This window comes from Vigna unguiculata, chromosome 9 (assembly GCF_004118075.2).
Source record: "Vigna unguiculata cultivar IT97K-499-35 chromosome 9, ASM411807v1, whole genome shotgun sequence".
NCBI lineage: Eukaryota > Viridiplantae > Streptophyta > Magnoliopsida > Fabales > Fabaceae > Vigna > Vigna unguiculata.
Window position 1 is genome coordinate 493,302 of NC_040287.1, and position 23,164 is coordinate 516,465.

Here is a 23,164-nt window from a genome sequence, read left to right on the forward strand (position 1 = left end):
TAAATACATAAATGCTTATACGCCTAAATTACCATTAATTTTAATAATATTTATCAAATAATTAAGTTTGAGTGTAATTTCTAATCAAAATATCAAATATAACTTTAATTTTAAACTAACCCATATCATACATCTTTCAATTTTTTATTTATTTATTGAGTATACATTTTAATTTAATATTTTTTATTTTAGACGCTTAAAAAAAGGAAAAATAAATATGTTCAATCATACATTGTTTTTGTTTCATGATAATCTTATGAAAGTAAAATCATTCACAACATTGTTATGATTTTATGGTATAAAACTGGATTCATACTTTCAATTAGTATAAAGTTAGACTAATTTTTTATCATATAAATATTAATAAATATGTGATATATAATTCAAGTTCAATCTATAACTTTTTTTATATACTATAATCATTAAATTGTGAAATACATAAATACTATATATATATACTTTGATTTTTTCTTTTATTATTAATAAATATTATTACTTTATAAAATTATTAAAAGTAAGAAAAATTTATATCAACTAATAATTTATTTGAAATTTTTTTATTTAAAACTCATGATTTATTTATATATATATATATATATTAAATTTTTTATATTAAAATAATTAAATTCATATTTTTAAACTAATAATTGTATAATGATCTAACCATGGATTATATTTGTCGAGTGGAAAACTTACCAACACCAACACATACTATAACATATCAACATTATTCTATGAACAAAAGCAATTAACAGTGGCGCGAGTGACACGGAAACAGATGACAGTTTAAGAATGACTGTATTTCAAAAATATTTTCATCAGCTCTATCTCAAAATAAAAAAATTGATGACAACAGTATAACATCAAAATTTTGTCAAATAAAATCATATATTTTATGAGACTATATTCACAACCACATCAATAACACTAATTATTAATTATTATTTCCAAATTTATTAATTTTATTGCATAACATCTACATCTTATACTTATCATCTCCCAATTTTATTTTTTATCAATTTTTAAAATTATTAATAATCTTTATTAATCAATAGTTTTAATTTTTTCTAGCCACAACTATTTATAATATCTGACATCAATAAAAAATATAATATATATTTATACAGTATTTTATAATTAAAAAAAACTCTAAATAAAATATAAATATTAAAGTAAAAACTACATCTAACTTTTCAAAGTTTAAAGTTTTAAACATACTTTTAGATATCAGTTAGTTATTAACTGAACTTTTGATGGTCAACTTTTAACATAAAAAGTCAATTGTCTAATTTTTTATTTTTTTAATTATATAAAAATACAAACTTATAAGTGGTTATTATTTGAAAGATTTGTATTCTTGTTAAAAATATAAACTAAATTAAAAAAAAAGTTGTATTAAAAATTTAAAACATTTAGGTTTTATAATAATTAATTTATTTCTAATTTCAATAACATTTAAAATTTTCAGCAGTAAAAGAAATTTTATTTTAATTTTTGTGTTTTTTATCACTAATTACTTTGACGGTTTTAAAATTACATATTAAACTAAATATAAATATATAAATTAATTTTAAATTTAAGAATTAATAAATTAAAAATAATATATAAAATTATTATTTTATTGAGACATTTACTCTTACGCCCGTGCGAGAGAGCTACCGAAAGACATAAAACGCATCGTTTGATTCAATCCCTTCCTTCTTTCGGTGTTCTCTCTCATTCTTTGCCCGTTCTGTTCCTGTGCCTCTCCACATCATACTTCTATGGTAGATACTGAAAAAACTGTGCGCAGCAGAGTTTGTCTTTGAAATCTTAATTCGCATTGTGTCGTGTGATTCACACTCGACATGTCTTACGGAATTTGACTGGCCCGGACACCATTACTCTTTTTCAAATTTCAGTTCTCCAACCTCTCAAGGTAGAACAACCAAGAACCTGTTTATTTATTCTTATGCGTACACTATCCAATGATGAAACTGATTTTAATAAAAGTTATTTATTTTCTTTTTACAATTTGAAAAAAATTAGTTCCAGATTTTCCAGGATTGATGTTTTTTTTGGCGTGTGTTGAATTTTCTTCAATTGGTTGTTTTTGACCGTTTTTTTTTTTGCGTGTTGGGGTTGGTTTGTGGGGTTGTGAAGCTTTTTCACATTGAATTTAGGGTTTATTTTAATGGTGCAGAGGAATGTGTGATGGATTCTCTGGAGGGTCAGGGTTTCAGAGGTGTAGATGAGAGTTCTGGAGAGTGCTTCTCTGGTTGAACTTGTCACTCATCTGTAAGTTTTTTTTTTTTTTTTTTTTTTTTTCCTTTGAATTTTAATTACTCTCCCGTTTGATTGATGCTGAATGGAATTTGAGTTTATGTGGGAGAATTTCTTTGAAACTCGGAGGGTAGGGGTTGAATGTTTGTTTTCATTTAATGTCTAATGTTGCAGATATTTCGTTATCATTTGCTTTAATTTGAGTAGTTTCTGAGTGTGAATGTAGGACTGATATTTTGGTGCTTAATTACTTGTGTGCTGACCCCTACCTCGGTTCTATGTGTCGACTTTTGTGTGTTTATGTTGGATTGGTTTTATATTGACAAATGTTTTGGATTTGATGGCAGACTATGAACTTGGGTGAAAGTTTCTGTTTTTAACTTAAATATTTGAAGGGCTAGTGGCTTTAGGCAATGAGTTGCTAGAACAATTAAGGGCTTTCTGTTGCTGGAGCACTTTCATATGCCACATATAATGTAGGTAAGGTATGCTGGATGAGGGATAAAGTGGGCAACTCAGTTGATGAGGCACCTAGTGGGGTTTGGGGACGGTTGACGTATGCAACCTTAATTATGAATGTGGAGTGGAAAGTGGCACCAGAATACTAGAGTATCAAATTGGAAGAATGTGCTTGGTGGTTCATCTCTTTCAAAGTAAATAAAGATTACAGAATCTGAATATCTTCTTCGTACTGTGATTGAGTTTCTTATGGCTTTACAAAAGTTCACTTACAATTTATTAGGAAGTAGATTTAAGTCTAACTCAACCTTACAAAAACTTGTAAAGTGAAATTTGCTTCCATTTATATACTGTAATTTGACCTCATCTTTAGTAAATGTGGGATTTTCGGTACACCCCGCCATGCCAAGTACTTGACATCTTGAGTGTGAGACTAAATATTTAAATATCTGTGGATGGTGTGATAGTGTCCCAATAGTGAGTGACACGATAGGTTTAACAAACTTCGTTAGAATAGACATTATCATATCAGAAATTAGGTTTAAGCCTTACTCAATATCCCAAAACCGACTTTTAAGGTGAAGTTTGCTTCCATTTTTATACTTAATTTGGCTTTATCTTTAGTTAATATGGTATCTCCAACACAATTTCGTTGAAAATGCTTACTTTCAAAGGAGGTTGATTTCTTAATTATAATTTTTCAATAGCTAGATCATGTAATGTGAATGATGTTTTGACAATTTTAGGTGATACATCACTGGTATCTGAGAAATGCATGAGAAAAGAGGGGTAAAATATATTGTCCTATTTTTAATTCATGCTTGTTATTATGCCAATGCCATCACCCAAAAAGTACTCTAGGACATTTTGGATCTGTTTCCCAAAATTTTATATTTTTTGGAGTTAGATGTTAAGGACCTACACCTTGATGCAGAGGACTTGTTGATTGAAAGCAAAGCAAGGACAGTGTTCAATGTTCATCAAAGTCAAAACAGATTGAGGGGTTTACCATTAACACACGGGATTGTTTGTTGTGTTGCGTGGTAGGATTTGGGATGAAGGTGGCTTCCTAGTCCCCAGCAAATCATAGATGAGAGGCTCTGCTGGTAGCATAGTACTCACAACAAACATTTTTCTAGACCAGCACTAAAGTATTGGGGTGGTTACTGCTGACTTGGTCAAAATCTTCAAACTCTGCTTTAGTTTGATCTTTTTACCTCCTTGTCTATGTTTGTAAGGGTAGTGTGATCTCATTCCCACTGTCTCTCATTTCATTACACCTTCCTGCTTGAAACATTTAAGAGATCAACAAACTTGTGAGGAGATGATTACTTGGTTTATATTTGGATCATACTTTTAGTTCTTTTCGAAGGTCTTGTTTTTTATTTGTGACATTCCATTTTATTTGTTCTGTTGTCATTTCCAGCTAGGCAATCTTAGTCTCTGATAGAGATTACTCTCTCTTCTGCAAAGGAACCCTTCCTCTGAATGACATTGTTATCTGTCTTGGGGATGAGGATAAATAATCTGTATTTTCATTTTAGCATTTGTTTTTTGGTTTTCTGATGTTATTCATATTGTGGTTAAGCCTTTGTGCAATTGCAAGTTTTTTTCTGTGACTTGTGTTGTTACAAGTACTTGGACTTCATGGATTTTGCTTGTGGGGTTAAGGTGACATTGGGAAGCCCTTGTGTGTATCTTACGACTGTATTGTTAAGGATGTTTGTCTTAGATAGGGTTGGTGGTTTTAGCTGCTATTTGCTTATGTCTCTTAACTTAATTTTTTGATAAAATTAAAATTTGTGTGTTCGGGGTTGAAGGTATGATGGGATGGAAATTGATAATTATCATTGTTTTTCTTGGGACAGTGGAATCATGGGAAACAAGTACGCAAAAGAAAGTGCTACTAATGTTTTATCCTATATTCTTTCTTGATAAATGAATTCAAAATTAGAATATTGGCCATTCTCTGTATGTTATCATTTGTTTAATTATTTTTGCCATTATTGCGTTAATTTTATTAGATTATTATCACTATTTTTCTCAATTATAGGTACAATTTATATGATTAGTATTTTATTTGTTCCTCTGGTGCTTTACAGGAATATGGCTTTGCAGAAGTATGCTCCTTCTGGCCATGCACCTTCCATTAATATGAAACATTTGACCTTTTCCAGTAAGATGCCTAAGAAAACTGAGCGTGACAAGGCATGTCAGAATCATAACATGGATGTGGATATTGACCTTAGGGAAGTTTATTTTCTCATTATGCACTTTCTTTCAGCTGGGCCATGTCATAAAACTTATTTACAATTTTGGAATGAGCTTCTTGAGCATGAGCTTTTGCCTAGAAGGTATCATGCGTGGTATTCAAAGACCGGAGCGTGTAGTGGAGACAAAGATGACGATGGTCTATCATTCCCTTTAAATTACAATATGTTAGTGGAGAGGTATTTTTATGCATCCCATCTCCTTTATGATTTTTGGGTGATTTATAGTTAATTATTAATTATTATATGGGTATCCTCCCTTATGCACCACTCCTCTTTATAATATCTTCTTTGATGTTGTAATTAAAAATTATACAGGTATCCTCATATTGAAAAGGATCACTTGGTAAAGCTTTTAAAGCAATTGTTATTAAGTACAGCCACCCCATCACTGGGTATGAATCTTGGAAAGGCCCCAAATGCGGCTGATGTACCTACACTTTTAGGAAGTGGTTCATTTTCACTGCTGAGCTGTACGTGTTCTTCATTTTTTCTTTAAATCATTTTCAACTTTTGACACTTTAGGTGGTTTGAAAATTCTTACTCTGAATTATGAATTTACTAATTGTTAATTATGGAAAAAATGAAAATTTTCTTCTGTGTAGTAAATTGTTTGGTGCTTTTGGCGAAAATTGGGTTTGCCCTAAGGATCTCCACAAGTAACTGCATGTTAACTAAGAGATTTTGGGTGCCAAAAGGCTTTGGGGTTTTTCTTGATTTGCCATTGTTTGGTGCATGTGGTTATAAATAATGTTAGATGTTAGAAATGTTATTGACTGTGTATTGCTTAAGTTCGTTTGGGATTAATTCTCCTATCTTCTTTGTGATATTCTACTATTTGTCTTTTTATGTGGGGATCTGTTTGGTAGATCTCTTGACATATTGACTTTGTCTTCTGCATTACATGTGCTGTGTTCTTTTTCTTTTTGGCTTCTTTATCTTCTGCTTATGGTTTTTTTTAATGGGGTGTCTTTGGTATAGGGTAGGGTTTGGCTTTGGCTGCTGTATCTGTTGTGTTCTTTTTTCCCTCCATTTCATTCTTGGTTTAGCTTAAGATAATTTCTCTTCCTTTTGCATTTGATATCTATCATTTCTTTATAAATTCTTTGTTGATTATATTGCTTCTCTACGACAGATGATAGGGATAAAATGAAAGAAGTCAAAAGGCCACCTCCTCACATGCGCTGGCCTCATATGAAAGCCAATCAAGTTCATGGGCTTAATTTGAGGGAAATTGGGGGTGGTTTCCCAAGACATCACCGTGCACCATCTATACGCTCTGCATGCTATGCCATTGCAAAACCTTCTACCATGGTGCAAAAGATGCAAAATATCAAGAGGTTAAGAGGACACCGCAATGCTGTTTATTGTGGTATGCTATTTTACACAGTAGTAAACACTCGAGCATTTATTTAGACCTATTTGTGTAACTTAGTAGTACAATTGTTGAAATGATTATAGTAGACACATCTATGGGTTAAGGATAACCAAAGGTCCATTTTCCACCTCTTGAAAGTAAAGAAACTGAACTGGGGAGAAAAATTAAGGGAAACAATAATCTTATAGAAGCAGTAAAAGTGATTTAAATTATCTGCAGTGTTTTAGGGAGTCTATTCGGATTTGATAGAACATATATGTAAATGTCAGGAAAACTGTTTTTGACATCATTCATAGAGGAACAATTGCTCTTAAATAGAATACAAAGACACAATAACTGAAAATCCTAATTTATTGATGGATATAATCTATTCCTTCAAATCAGGATCAGTGGTCCTGTACAATAAATATTAAATATACTGTTAGCCTATTAATCATTCTAATTATCCTCTTAAATATGGAATGCAATTAATTCCTAGTTATGTAATTAAAACTAGAGAAATATTAGCTGCAATATAAATCATAGGATTCTGACAGGAATAGATGGGATTAGAAGAATATGTGCTTGCCTTTTGTTTTCACCAGAACACTTAAAATGAACAATAAACTGCTCTAAATTAACACACTGGAGATTATTGTTTCCCGTCCTTCCAAATTTGTCGGACATTTTGAATGAACTCAATTACTGTATCTTTCCAAGATTGGATAAATTCATTCTGCCCTATCTTACTGTGGGTATTCCATTTGGTTTTTTCATGTATTTTTGGAGGCTTGCTGCTTTTTGACATGCAACTGAGTTTAGTTTAACATGTGTTCTACAGCTATATTTGATCGGTCTGGAAGGTATGTTATTACTGGTTCAGATGACCGACTTGTAAAGGTTTGGTCAATGGAAACTGCATATTGCTTGGCCAGTTGCCGTGGACATGATGTGAGTCTGTTTCTGTACTATAAATATGTATCATTTAGTTTGTATAGATTTATACATTGCCTTAATGTTTGTTAGCCAATAGATTGAACTACATGCTCTATTTAATAGGGTGACATCACTGATTTGGCTGTGAGTTCAAACAATGCTTTAGTTGCATCCTCGTCAAATGACTGTGTCATTCGAGTTGTAAGATTTCATGTTACTAAGCAAGTTTATCGTTTTCCTTTTCTTTATCCCTTCTCCCAGACTTTTTCTGGCTACATTATGTTTGACTATTTCATTTTCATAGTGGCGCTTGCCAGATGGCCTGCCAATATCAGTTTTGAGGGGACATACTGGAGCTGTTACAGCCATAGCATTTAGTCCCAGACCAAATGCTGTATACCAGCTTTTATCGTAAGTCTTCTGCACAGAGAAAAAAGGAGTTGATAATATAATTTTATTCTCAGAAATGTGAATGCTATGTCATGTCAGTAACATTGAAGGTGCCAATTCAGTCGTGATGTATATTTAACAATTTGTTGAAATAACATGCAAGCTTTCTCAGTGCAGTAGACATGCAATGCAACTATGTGAACTGTATATCACCCTGCTATTATTGCGTACAGTGAAGTTCGTAACTGTCTTTCATTTGTTTCTATCAAATTCTTGATGAAATCTTTCCTATTTTTCCTTTTATTTTATCCGTAGGGTTGTTCCACCAATTGATTATCATGATTCTTTGATTTCTTCTAGTGATGCCTTGAACTTCTGATGCTATGTTGTGTGATTATGACACTGGAGTTTTCCCTTTCAGCTTCAGGCTACATGTTTTCATATGCCTTCATTATTCTGGCATGATTTATGTGAATGATCCTCACCCTTGGGCATTCACGATTTTCTGTTATAAATTAACATGGTGATATTTTGTTTACTTTGCAGTTCCTCTGATGATGGAACTTGTAGGATATGGGATGCAAGGTATACCCAGTCAAGTCCAAGATTATATATTCCAAGGCCTTCAGATTCTGTAATTGGTTAGTTGATTCTTTTGTGAACTATTGATTGATTTATTGGTGAAAAGAACTAATTTGGAATACCTTATTGGCTTTAGGGAAGAGCAGTGGCCCATCTTCAAGTACTGTACCACAGAGCCATCAGATTTTTTGCTGTGCATATAATGCTAATGGAACTGTCTTTGTAACTGGTAGCTCTGACAATCTTGCTAGGGTATGTGTTTGTGTGTCTGTGTTTGTAAGTGCTTACCTGTAGTTAAGAGACATGCATAAATAACAATATTCACTGCTTAAGGTAAGTGTTTGCTCTATTTGCTTTTTAGAAATACTAACCTGTATTTATTTCTTACACTTTTGTTCTTTAACCTTTCTGTTGATGTTCTGGTGAGTTTTTGAGTTGATGGTTTGAGGAAAAAATAACCTAAGAATCAGAAGATATTCCTTTTCTATAAGTAAAAGTCTCTTTTTATCCCTGTTCAAGCCTCTATTGTCCATTTCTGATAAGCATCACTACATGTTGATTAGTGCTACATGATCCCTCGTCCCACTTTCTCAATCATTTCTTAAGGCCTTTCTGTTGGTGATGATCTTCTAGCCTAGCCTTGAAACATTTTCTGACCACCTAGACATGGTTATTGGCCATTTTCTTTAGTACTAAGAATACATACAGTTGGTTATTATTACTTTTTTGGACCTGAAATTTACCCTAAAAATAGTTTTGGGTGTTTGAACCTTGTTTTGTATATAATATTTATCCATCTGCTATCAAACATATTGATGACATCTATATGGTGAGTAGAAAATGATGAAAGTCATACATAAATTTGTTCAAGATATGCAGCTTCACAATTTTTTAGGCTTACCTAAAATGTTTTTCAGGTTTGGAATGCTTGTAAACTTAGCACAGATGATAGTGACCAACCAAATCATGAGATAGACGTGCTATCTGGTCATGAGAATGATGTGAATTATGTGCAATTCAGGTTAGTATGTTTCAGTAGTTTATTGTGATCATTGATAAATGAAATTTTTGCATGCTAATGTCTGCCACTCGTTATTTTGCAGTGGTTGTGCAGTTGCATCTCGATTTTGCACAACAGAAACTTGGAAGGAGGAAAATATTCCCAAATTTAAAAATTCCTGGTGTGTTTGTGAATTAGAAGTAGCTTCTTAAATGATCTAACTGCTGGCACCCTTCTTTACTTTTCACAACATGAAATGTTATATTCTTAATTTTCTGGGCCTTCTCTATGATCTAATATCTCAATGACTATATTTTATTCCAGGTTGAATCATGATAACATAGTTACCTGCTCTCGTGATGGAAGTGCTATAATATGGATTCCTAGATCTCGTAGATCACATGTAAGTCTTCATCAAATATATTTTCCTTCTTCTTTATCTCTCTCTTTAAAAGAAAGTGAGAGTTGTTGGCCTACATTTTTATTCAAATTGCCAAAGCTAATGGTTATTTTATAGTGAGTGCTAATTTATATTTCAATTTGTTAAAATTATTCCATTTAGGGAAAAAGTGGTCGTTGGACACGGGCATATCATCTAAGAGTTCCACCTCCACCTATGCCTCCTCAACCTCATAGAGGTGGTCCTCGCCAGAGAATTCTACCAACTCCACGTGGTGTAAATATGATTGTTTGGAGCCTTGACAACCGCTTTGTTCTTGCAGCTATTATGGGTTAGTTGGTTTTGTTTCTACTCCTAGGGAATTAATGTGTAGGGTAGGATAGCTAAAAGGAAAATTTATGTATAATGGCTTATCATTATCCAATATAGCTACATTGTTTAATTTTTGCTCTTAAATGTAATTCAATCTGAATGATTATAAGTAGGGATGTGGCTGAGTGCTTCTTCACTCAAAGCATTTTCACAAAAATCTAGTCTTCAACTGGTATTAGAGTGGGTTGATCCCCATTTTTCTTGTCTCCTATTGTGGTTGAGTTTCTGGTGCTCTCTGCTGCCATCCTCCATCCTCTTCCACTGCACTGTTCATCCACTGCAATAGTGAGATCAATGATTTTCCCATCAATCTCCTATATCTCTCTGGGTTTGAGAAAATTTCACTTTGGTCTCATTAACTTTTGATTTGAGTTCATAGACTGTCAACGGGCTTGCAATTTTCCAAGCATGTCTCTTCCAAAATTTCATGAGTATATTTTCTTTCTGAAATGATAATACGTTGTTTTGATTATGCCACTTCAATACCAAGAAAATATTTAAGATACCCTAGATCATTGGTTTGGAATTGGCTGAATAAATGCTTTTTAATTGAGCAATTCTAGTGATATAATTCCTTTGTAACAACAATATCACCAACTTAGACTATAAAATAATTTCTTACCAATCATGGCTAGAGAGCAAGTACCGGAAGGTGACTTATTGGTAGACTCCATGAGAGATTTCAAAGTGTTAAGAAGTGGAACTTTAAGCCTAACTCAACCTTACAAAATCGGCTTGTAAAGTGAAGTTTGCACTCACTTATATATTGTAAATTGACCTTATCTCTAGTCGATGTGGGACTTCTAACATATACCATCACACTAAGGCATATACATCTCGAGCATAGGACTAGACAATTAATGGGTGGTCTGATAGCGACCCATAGTGGGTGGAACAATAGACCCAACTTCTAGGGGAATGCATTTATTAGTTTTTCTAGTTGAGCTTTGCTGTGGTGATAGTAGTAGCAGTAAAGGGAGAAGCCATTTCAAAGGTCTCCACAAACATATTTGAGGAGAGCAGGAAAAGCCCTAGTGGGAAGCTATTGGCAGTGGACTAGGAGGACAAGGACATGAACAAGCTTAAAAGGCATCGACAAGATGAACAACAACAGTCTGATGTGATTTCAGCATAAGGAAGACGACGTGTCAGAGATGTTTTGAACCAACAACCACTGGAGATGTGTCGCACTCCTTGAGACGCACCTAACCTGACTTTGTTGGAAGAAACACAATGGTTGTGGGAAATTACAGCGGTGACTGCCACAGACAGTGGAGAGATTGAGAAAATACAGGGTGTTTTGCTTGCACTATAGAACTTTTATTTATGCATTTATAGGATACAAAGAAGAGGCAAAGCACTTGCCTAAAATCCTAACCCAAAAGTTGGGTACACACAAAAAAATTGCAATAAATGATGCCATTGAGATTTCTCAACTAAAAGAACATTTATGCAACTATTTTCAATCTAAAGGCCTTGGCTATCTGAAATAATTTATTGGTATTGAGGTGGCAGTCGAAGGAATGTGTTGTAATATTTGCATATAAAATAAGCTTTTTCTAACTTGGTTGTGTTTGGCAAATTGCAAGCCCATTGATAATCATGTGGATCCAAATCAGAAGTTAACAGTAGACCAGGTAAAACTTTTTCCATATCTAGAGAGTTAAAGGAGGCAGGTGAGAAAAATCATTTATCTCCCTATTATAAGACCTGATTTTCTTGTGCAGATGGAGTTGTTAATAGTCTATTCATACATAATCCTCTCATTGACCATAGTAATGTTGTGATTTGCATTCTAAGATGTGTGATAAAGACTCTAAAACAGGAATTATTGAATGAGGACAGGGGAAATACTCAAATCTGAGGGTATTGTGATGCAATTTAGGCTGACTATTTGCAGAAGCTAAATGTAGATTTATGGCTTTGTCCTCTTCTGAACTTATGTGGATTAAACAACTTTAAGAGTTGAAATGTTGTGAAGTTAAGCGCATGAAGTTGTGGTATGATAAAACATGCAGCTCTCATATTGCGTTTAATTTAGTGTTTTATGAGAGAACCAAACACAAAGATGAATTCTCATTTTCTTAAGGAGAAACTATTGTTCAAGGAACTTATTACTAAATTCATCAACTTTAATGACTAGCTTATAGACATTCTAACTAAGTCTTTAGAGTCTGCCTTGAGGGGAATTGTTAAAGTCGTTGTTAATTATTTGTACAGCTTCAATAAAGCTGCTTTTTTGTTGTATCTATCTTAAAGGGTTAAGGTTTTAGCCTTTTCTTTTGACTGGACTAGTTCTCACCTTTACCATATCTGAAATCACTTAATGATTAGTTGGGGCTGGCTTGGTTTGAAAATTTCTTTTTACTGTATATTTTTATTAAAAGATTTCATAACCATCACATTGTTTTCAAGTTAGTTTTTGTGTTTAGATATTTGATTTGAACAAGAAATAGTGAAAACAAATTTTCGGTGTTTTCATCCTTTAATGTGCAAATGTTTGAAAGCAACTAGCTTCTTTTGTTATCAGTAATAGGACAAGTGATGAAAATGTAAAATTATTTTCTTTACTAAGCAAACCCTTAATTACTTAAGCATGGTTCTTGTTATCATACAACTCTTGTGCAAGTGTCAGGATAATGCTGCATCCATTGTAATCTTCTTTCATGATTTTGAAGCTAAAAGATTATTATTTTAACTGGTTGCATGATGTTCTTGCAGATTGCAGAATTTGTGTTTGGAATGCATCTGACGGAAGCTTAGTACACTCATTGACTGGGCATTCTGAATCTGTAAGTGTTTAGTTGTTGGTTTTGGTTTGATATCTTCAGTAAATATAATGTATGATGTCCGACTCTGGCTTTTTTTGTGATATTTAACTCAAGCTTGTCATCTGATGGCAAGTGCTGTGTTTCTCAGATTTTGTTTCAGATGTTGCTTAGGATTTAGAGTATAATTTGATTAATGTTTCAAATGATTGATCTTTTCATTTATGATTACATCTATAAGTATTTGTTTTCTACTAGTTTGCATACAAACATAAACTTCTTTCGCACTGTCAAGATGTGTGCACCTCTGGGCGAGATTTATTGACGTATTTTCTGAACTTCATGTTTATCTAGTCTCCTCATACTAAGTTTTAAGTACTCATTTACAGTCTTTAGGAATGGGAATGAATATAAGGTCTGTTAGAACACCCAGGAAATGTCTTTATAATGTCTTCATTTTATCTTTAAAAATATCTTTTACTACGTGGGATGATCTCTATTGTTGTGAATTGTGGGTTGTCACATGCAAATACTTGTTTATTAATCATTCAAAGTAGAATATAGGGAAAGCCTAATAATGGATAACAATGGAGAATATCCCTAATTACCAGTTGTTCATATTTCCCTTATTACTAAGATCAAATTATATCTTTTACACTCCTCTGGTAAAAAAGGCAATGATAGTGGTAGAAGCCACTAAAAAGAGGCACGGCGAGTGGTGAAGACTAGAAATTAGAGAGAAATACAATTTTGGAAAAAAAATTGCTCCAATGAGCAATAGGTTCACTGAGGGGGCAAAAATTCGCTAGGTTCTAGATACCCATGTGTGAATACAAGATGGGTATTCATATGGATGAATCCCTGTGTTTGAGTACCATCAAGGAAGATGTTATATATAGATTGTACAAATATATTATGAGATGAGCTTAGGCCCATATATTGAAAATATATTTAACAATGATAATATCATCAACAAATACAAGAAGATAGATGCACATGCCAGATATAGAATGAAGTGAAAAATTAAAGGGATTGGCTTCTCCATGAGTCATAATACTTAAATCAAGCAAAGCAGCACATAAAAGCGGACAGAGGTGCAGAACATAATACTTAAATCAAGCAAAGCAGAACATAAAAGTGGACAAAGGTGCATGAGTTAGATTAAGAGAAGCTGAATTAACAATTTTCTTGTGAGGTTTTGGAAGACAAGACTCGTGCAAGAGGAAGAGGTTCAAACTTACTTTTAATAACAGTCTTGAGGCAGACCTTAAGGAATAACACCGTTGTGTTATTAAAGAGAACTCAGATCTCGTCCAGAAGCAAGACAATCAACCAAAGCTTTCATTTTAAGAAAATATTGACCCTTTCAACTGTCATCTAGAGTCATGGAATGAAGTTCAGTGCAAAGCTGCTGCACTCTCTTGCTCTTTTTTGTTTTTAAAATAATCATACACTTTATCCATCACTTGGTAAAAATGAATACATCCAAGAATGTGTGAAAGAAAGGATCTTGAAGAGTGGATTGTAACCATGTGAACAACATTTGATCTTGTTGTTCCCAAGAAACATATGCTAGGTTAATTTTTCCACATTATTGATCAGTTTCATTGATAAACCGAATAGAAGTAAAGGGTTTACCACAAAATGTTGGATATGCAATTGATGCATGGTTCTACTTGTTGACGCCAAAGCAAGTTGGAATCGTCAACTTTTCAGAAATCTTGACTAAGACTCCAGAGGAAACAAAAATGACAGATTCACTGCAACTGCTACTGCATAGCTTGAGTTATAGGAGTGGAGGTGGAGGTGAAGGAGGAGGATTATTTTCTGAAGCCATGGATCACTAAACTCTTGATACCATATTAGAGTTCAGGGGTAGAGAGAGAGAGAGAGAACAAAAGAAAAGAGAAACTGAAAAGGTAATATGTATTGATGATTAGTTGCATACAGAATAGCAAGGGTTCTCTTTGTATACAGAAAGAAAAGAAACAAAGCTGTAAAAGAACAGCTGATAAAATGCCTATAACAAACTTGATGCAACACTCTCAGATGTCTACCATGGGCTTGAGATAATTAGAGTATACTGAAGCTATACTCTATTTCAAGGGAAAATATCAGTTAGCTAGGGTAACAAGGTTCAAACATGTTAAACATTGCTGACTAGTTTTTTAGTATTATATAAAAATAAAGTTGTTGATGTTGAAGTTTATAATATCAAGAAAGATTTTAGTACTTGTGAAAGTTACTTTGTCTTTAGGACGAATTTGATCAAAGTGAAGAGTTTCATTGTCAATTTTTGATTAACCTCTACTTTCATGTTCCCTTTTCTGTTGCTTAGTTTACTGCTTTTCTCTCTGATGACGTGCCAAGTTTTTTCTCTTGGTCCTAAGACAATTGCTGAAAGAGAAAACTTCATAATTTTGGATGCATGGTTTTTTTTTTTTTCTTGGGTCTATCTGGTTTAATTTGATTCGGTTCGTTTTACTTCAGACATATGTTCTGGATGTTCATCCTTTCAATCCCCGAATAGCTATGAGTGCTGGATATGATGGAAGAACTATTGTTTGGGATGTGAGTCATCAATTACCTTTATCTCACTTCTCTGTAGGCCTTTCTGTATATTTTAAATAACTTCAACGTTTTCTGACTATAGATATGGGAGGGCATGCCTATCCAGATATATGAGATATCACGTTTCAAGTTGGTGGATGGAAAATTTTCTCCGTAAGTACAAAAATGGAAGAACTAGGCTCAGAACTTTATTTTGCATAAATATTTTTATTTTGATTTTTTCTCAAAGAAGTTCTCATTATAATATGTAGTTGTTAATTTAAGATACTCATGGAAAGAATTGTGTGCACTATTATTGTTTACAACGCTTTATTATATGAATTTCAAAATCATTTGTAATTCCTCAAAACATTAAAATTAAATTACTGTAAAGATGATATGTAAGTTAGATATTATTCTGAGAATGTGGCTTTTGCGTGATCTTTTTTGGATCAGCCTATAAATACGTATTTATTATCGGGTAAATTAAAATTTTGGTCCCTATTCTTGATCACATTTTTTTGACTTGCATAAAATTGACTTGTCGAATTTCCAATGCCTTTCCCACTTAAATCAGAGCCTGTTGAAATTAAATCGATTATTTATAATCAATACAGGTTGCAATTTGCAATATGATGCTAGATCACCCTCTGGCACCGAATGCTGTTTTCTAATAAATTTAAATAACATTGACTGGTGAAGACATCATGATTTGTTGGACTTAATCTTCTAGTTTTCTGATTTATAAAAACTCGTTGAATGCAGCTATGTTATGTGGATCATTCTATAGCCTTTTTGTATTGCTCATCAATTCATTGTATACTGCCTAAATCAGCTCAACTTTGTGATTTGTTGAAATTTATTTTATTATCACCTAGAGATGGGACATCAATTATACTTTCGGATGATGTTGGTCAACTATATATATTAAGCACAGGTCAAGGCGAGTCCCAAAAAGATGCCAAATATGATCAGGTGCATATGTTATTATGGTAGTATGATTTTCTCTTTTCTTTGGTCCTGTTTTGGTACTAATGCAATCTAAAAATTATTTCTAGTTCTTTCTCGGTGATTATCGACCTCTGATTCAAGACACCCACGGTAATGTACTAGACCAGGTTAGTTGATTACTTGTTTTCTACTCTTTCTTTTCATTTATGAATCTGTTAGATCCTAAAATGTACAGATACAACATGAGTTACAGATAAAATGAGATTGGAAAAATTATGGTAAATATTAAAATTATAAGATACACAGCTATAATATATATATATATATATATATATATATATATATATATATATATATATATATATATATATATATATATATATATATAATTAACAAAATAAACATTTTAAACCACGAGAAAATTCATGCTTAAAAAGTTATCATAAGTCATTTTAAACACAAAATACAAAATGATATCTAATTATTGTAGTATTCAGATCAGTGTTGGTATGAAAGTTTAAAAATTAAAAAAATACATTAAAAAATGTTTTAATTGTTCATGTAGAATCCAACGTGCATCTTCATCTGATACAGCCAAGACATAACACAGCTACTATTTTGTAGTGTTAGTATTTATTAGGTTAGAACATATTTTTTAGCTTGATTGTGTGACCTTGTATCAATTTATCATTTGGGTTAGGTTAGGGGTGGGGAGAGGGGAATCAAGAAGTCATTTTGGGAAAAACCAATCCTGAACATAGATTCTTCTTAATTCATTTAGAAAACCAACTTCTTGGTGTACGTGGTCATTGTTTATAAAAAGGAAAGTAGAAGTTAATTTGGCCAAAACCATTTAAAAAACAATTGATGCAAAAGAAAAATTGTTTCTATAAAGTGAGGGTTTTACTTTATAGAGGGAAAATTGGGAAGTTATATTTGGATGAAATTGATTAGAAATACATCGGATGGAATTTTGTTGAAATGCTTGTAAATAGACAAACTGTGTCGATGTTTGAATATGGACTGTAAATTTTTCAATTAATGGTTATAATAACTCCTCATTTTTCTCTCTAAAGTGATTCCTACGGTATCAATTTAGAGGAGCTGAACTCTGAAGGTAGCAAAAGGAGTATCTGGGTTCAAAATATCTGACTTGAATTCGGAGGGGAAAACTTTGGAGTCTTAAAATATAAAAGCCTTAAATAAAGCTATTAACGTGTAGTGAAGAATTTAATTTTCACACTGGCACATTAACCGATGCATTTGGGGATGCATTCACTGGCTATGCTTATGATAAATTTGTAGAGGTACACATAAGAACTGATTTTAGAGGGTAGGTCCTTTTGTTTAAAATGACTTTATTTGATATTGTGGGTTAAGTTTTAATGCATGCTTTATCTACTTCGTATAACATGCTTTCTAATTTGAAGAACTGATGAAATTTGACTCAGGAAACTCAAATTGTCCCATATCGACGGAATGTGCAAGATTTGCTTTGTGATTCAGGTTACTTGTTTTCTTGGATCTATTATTTACATATACCTGTCTCGTTGTGGTATTTCTTAGCCATTTCTTTATCCTTCATGTAATCTTATTAATTGTTGGTTATTTATGCTACTAAACTTTCAGCAATGATACCATACCCTGAACCTTATCAGAGTGAATTTCAGCAAAGAAGATTAGGAGCATTAGGCCTTGAGTGGCGTCCATCGTCGCTAAGGCTTGCTGTTGGTCCTGATTTCAGTCTGGACCCTGATTATCACATGCTTCCATTGGCAGACTTGGATTTGGTTACAGAATCACTGCCTGAGTTTATTGATGCTATGGAATGGGAACCTGAAGTTGAGGTGTTTAGCGATGATGCAGATTCAGAATATAACGTCACTGAAGATTGCTCTTCTAAGGGTGAGAAAGGATGTTCAAGCTCCAATGCTTCTGGTGATTCAGGGTGCAGCACAGACAACAGCGAAGGGGAAGACACTCGCATGGAAAGCATTCGTAGATCAAAGAGGAAAAAACAGAAGACTGAGGTAAGTACAGATTGAAAACTGTAAAGTGAACACTGGTTGTTAATTTTGTAACGACTTTAAATCATTCCAGTTTCTATATATTTTTTGTACAGACTGAGATTATGACTTCTTCTGGGAGACGTGTGAAAAGGAGGAACTTGGATGAGTGTGATGTCAATACCATTGGGAGTAGCCGAAGTAGGAAGGGAAAAAGTCGCCAAAAAATATCAAGAAGGAAATTTTCAAAATCTAAATCTTCCCGGCCTCAAAGGGCTGCTGCACGCAATGCTCTTCATCTATTTTCGAAAATTACTGGTACACCGACAGATGGAGATGAAGATAGTTTGATTGGTGATTTTTCAGACAGTGAATCAACATTGCAAGAGTCTAATATTGACAGTGATGAATCCGATGGAAGTTTACAGAATGATCAATTGAATTATTCCAAGGGAAAAGAAGTATCCTATTATGAATCAGAGGACATAAAACCTCACGAGTTAACTGAAACTCGTGTAAATTCAATGAATAAGAGGAGGTTGGTTCTGAAGTTGCCAATTCGTGATATATCCAAGTCCACAAATGAGTTTGATTACCAGGCTGAGTTGGCTGGCTCATCATCAAAAACTATACCAGAAGTTACTGATTTTAATGGAAACAGACCAAGTTTTAAGGATTCAGGCTATTATTCTGGTAGTACAAGTTACCCTACAGTTGAAAGAACAGATCAAGCAAAACTTGGCCAGGTGAAAGATCATGTAGATTTGCTGGGGAAAATTAAATGGGGAATGGTTAGGGCGCGATCATCTAAACTGTTGAGAGTGGGAGAAGCTATGCCATCGGAGCAAAATCCTTACTCTGGAAAATGTCCTAATCATGATGAAAAACAGAATGTTAGTAGTGGGCATGAGAAAGAGGAGAAGAACTTTAGTGCACCAACCCCTGAGTTTGAAACCCAAAATGAGGACAATCTGGTAGATAGTTTGGTAGAGATTAATGAAAATTGTGTTGATACAATCACCTCACAGCCTTTTAATCCCACCGTTAATGGAGGAGAGATCACAGGTTCTAGCAATTGCAGGGACAAAGATGAATCACTAATTCCTGCATTTTTTATTCCTCAGGATACTGTTCCCGCTTCAATCAGCTATGGTGGGGCTGACCAACTACCTGAACCAAATATTAGTTTTTGTTCTGTTTCAACAAAACTAAGGTCGAAAAGGGGTGCAAGGGATCCTGAAAGTCCATCCAAGCCCGAAACAAAATCATCCGTGCTAAAGAATACTGTGTGTAGCTCTAATGATAATACTACTTTGAGCAATGAACAGCATGTGCTTGTGGATGACAACACTAGAGATAAATCTAATCTGGGAGAGAATGTATCCCAAGAAATAGATCCTCAGATTAGAGAGAATAGTACTTCACAGGATTTGCTAGAACCACAAGCACAAAGAGATAAAATGTATAAAGCTGTTTATAGAAGGTCTAGATCACATAGGGCTGTGACTAATTTAGCTGACAGTGGTGGCCAGGGTGAATCGACTTCAAATGGGAGCAACAGTAATTTCAACATCGCAGCAGACTTCTGTAATGGCACAAATGAGGCTATTCATACCAATGGCTCCTTAGAGTTAGAACCAAGTACTTGTGACCCAAACTATGTGCAGAATAATTGCAAAGTGCTGCAAGGACATGGAGATTCTATAATTAAAAGTCCACAAAATGTTTCCACAAGTGGAGGACAACTCACAGAAGAAGAAAGGGGTTCTAGTTCAAAATTGACTGTTGGTTTGAGGTCTACTAGGAGTCGGAGGTCTAGTTATAATATTCGTGAGACTAGTCCTGTAAATAAAAGGAAATCACTACAATCAAATGTGAAAGTATCATGGTTGTTGTTATCAACCCATGAAGAAGGATGCAGATATATTCCACAACAGGGAGATGAAGTTGTATATTTGAGACAGGTTAGTCATAATAGCTTACTCATAATATTTATCTGATAGTAGTATATTTTTAAAACTTTTACATGTGATTTTTTTTTTAATTTTAAAATTTGAACGTGTTAAACCTATGAAAATATCTGTTTTTCAGGGACACCAAGAGTATATAGATTATTGTCGTAAAAATGAGTCAGGGCCTTGGATATCACTTAAGGGACATGTACGAGCTGTAGAATATTGTAGAGTTCAAAGCCTGGAGTATTCCCATCTTGCAGGGTCTGGTGATAGCTGCTGCAAAATGACCCTTCAGTTCGTAGATCCTAATTCAAGTGTTGTTGGAAAATCTTTTAAGTTAACCCTACCTGAAGTTACTAATTTCCCAGATTTTCTAGTTGAAAGAACTAGGTTTGATGCCGCTATGCAAAGAAATTGGACACGCAGGGATAAATGCAGGGTTTGGTGGAGAAGTGAGGATAATTCCTCTGGTAATTGGTGGGATGGTCGAATTTTGTGCGTAAAAGCCAAGTCTTCCGAATTTTCAGACAGTCCATGGGAGAGTTGTACTGTTCGGTACAAAAACGACCTCACTGAAACGCATTTGCATAGTCCTTGGGAGCTTTTTGATGCTGAAACTGTATGGGAACAGCCTCACATTGATGATAGCATGAGAAATAAACTGCAATCTGCTCTCACCAAATTACTTCAGTCAGGCAACACAGTCCAGGTATCTGTCCAAACATTCCTATAGAATGTTGAGTTTGTGTAGATGTAAATATTTACTTCTTTTTTATTAATATCCAGGATCGTTACGGAGTGCATGAATTGAAGAAGATTTCAAGCAAGTCCAAATTTATAAACAGGTAATCCATCTATATCCTTACGAAACTGTAAAATGTAAGAATAACAATCAAAAACGGGAAGGGTGGGATGGAATTTAATAGACTTGAGGGTAAGAAAATGTTACGTTGTTTGGTAGCAGTGACGAGGTTATGGAGGAGATCAGAGTAAAATAAGATTTTGGTGTAATTTAGTTGTTAAACTACAAAATTGTAATCCTGTTACTGATAGGGACACAAAAACAGCTCGGGTTTTAATTCCCCCAATTTACCCTCCAGTCCAAAATTTTGAATCAAACAAGAAAATTAAAGAATTTATCCCCTCTCTCCCTTTCTTTCATTTTCCTCCAATCAAGCACATCGTAAATATGTCTGCTTAAATTTGCAGGTTTCCTGTTCCTATATCACTTGAATTGGTGCAGTCAAGGCTGAGGAACAATTACTACCGTAGTTTGGAGGCTCTGCAGCACGATGTGACAAATTCACTGGCTAATTCCACTTCCTTTTTCGAAAAGGATGCCGAGATGTCAGCAAAAATCAAACGGCTATCAGAATGGTTCACACGAACATTATCATCTCTATAGCTCCTACTTTTCTTTCTGGGGCCATAAGCAAGCATCAACTCCAAAGCATCAAAGCTGGTTATTTTTCCCCGTATATTTTTTGTAGATATATATTTTTTAATTGTACCTTGGATATTAGTTTTTTCTTGCTCTCTTAATTAGCTTCAGAGGATAGACATAGGAATATCGGGATAAAGTAGCATTATGCTGTGGAAAATTCCTGCGGCTACATTCATTGTTTGTACAGAGACAACACATTGATATCAAATGCATAATTCGCATTTAGAATTTCTGGGCCTTGTCCGCTGGTAAGGTTGAGGTATTTGCTACCGACTATACAATTTTGATAATTTTGTTTTAAAACTTAACTTTTTCATCATTTAGTCTAATATTCTTTTGATTTTTATTTAGTCTTTACTATTTCGATTCTTAGAAAATTGCATTTTTGTTTTTTGTAATTGGAATATTTTTATTTTAGTTTTTGTTGTTTAAGAAGTAGTATATCTCTTAGGTGTGATTATGGATGGATTTGGATTAAGTTTCACTAATTTTTTACTTCACTTTATTCAAATAGTTTGAATTGAATTACATTGGTTTGTGTTATATATCTACTAAATTTGAACCCAACCAACTTAATTACTAAGTTAGGATTCCTTAAAAAAAGTTAATGGTTTAGGCTGGATGGAGTATTTAAAAATTGAAATTTATTTGATCATTTTAAACATTATTTTGCCTGATGTATTTGATATAAAATTTGAATTTTTTATGTATTTTAATTAAATAATGTATTTAAGTAAGTTAAATCAATTTAGATTAAAAAAAATGAAAGCAATGACAGGTTGGGATAAGAAAAGAAAAATGTCTATCAATAATTTTTTAACATACAACTTATAAATTAAAATTAAAATTATTTATTGTAATTGATTGCATTTCAGCTAAGCACATGCTTACTATAGTGTAAGATCCCGAGTATAAGGAAACTGTATAATTTTATGAATTTCATAAATTTAAATGTTTTAATATTAAAAATTGTTATTAAATTTATTAATTGTTGTTTATTTTTAATTAAGTGATTTTATTATCAGAGTTAATGTAGTTGTTATTAGTGTCTTTTTATCTTTAATATGTTGATAAATTTGTATATTTTTTGTAATTTCTTTGTTGATCAACTTATTCTTAAAAACAAAATAAACAAATTTGATAAAATTGAAAACATTGAAAAATAAAACAAGGCGTTAATCGATAAATTGCCAATGAAAAAGATAAAAAAAGTTATCATATCATTCTATTGAATATCAAAATCAATTGATAAAAAATTTATGTTAAACACTCAATCAAATAATTCATTTTAAATAAAAACTGAATTAAAAATATTAAAATTCATGAGTTATTATTAAGTAAACATATTTTGTTAAAATAATGATTTAATTATGTCTGTGAAAACTTAGAGACTTGAGCCTAACTTGTTTGAAAATTAAATCCTCAGTAGAATAACTCAATTAGTTTACGTTAATTACGTATT

General features: G+C 33.1%; 1 protein-coding gene across 2 annotated transcripts; it reads left to right on the plus strand.

Annotated features, from left to right (window-relative positions):
- The first annotated feature begins 1,689 nt into the window (after nt 1–1,689).
- On the plus strand, nt 1,690–21,930 carry LOC114163101 (PH-interacting protein). Of its 2 annotated transcripts, XM_028047188.1 has the most exons (25): nt 1,690–1,918; nt 2,183–2,277; nt 4,824–5,171; nt 5,310–5,464; nt 6,127–6,363; nt 7,190–7,299; nt 7,408–7,485; nt 7,589–7,695; nt 8,221–8,315; nt 8,393–8,508; nt 9,174–9,277; nt 9,360–9,437; nt 9,581–9,659; nt 9,819–9,987; nt 12,750–12,820; nt 15,287–15,367; nt 15,450–15,520; nt 16,225–16,321; nt 16,405–16,464; nt 17,749–17,803; nt 17,927–18,327; nt 18,420–20,267; nt 20,395–20,967; nt 21,045–21,103; nt 21,468–21,930. In XM_028047188.1, exons 2-25 carry the CDS (start codon nt 2,231–2,233, stop codon nt 21,661–21,663), a joined length of 5,235 nt encoding a protein of 1,744 aa, XP_027902989.1. In that variant the 5' UTR covers nt 1,690–1,918; nt 2,183–2,230; the 3' UTR covers nt 21,664–21,930. The 2 variants fall into 2 exon arrangements, with proteins under 2 accessions (XP_027902989.1, XP_027902990.1); XM_028047189.1 differs by lacking the exon at nt 2,183–2,277.
- The last annotated feature ends 1,234 nt before the right edge of the window (nt 21,931–23,164 follow it).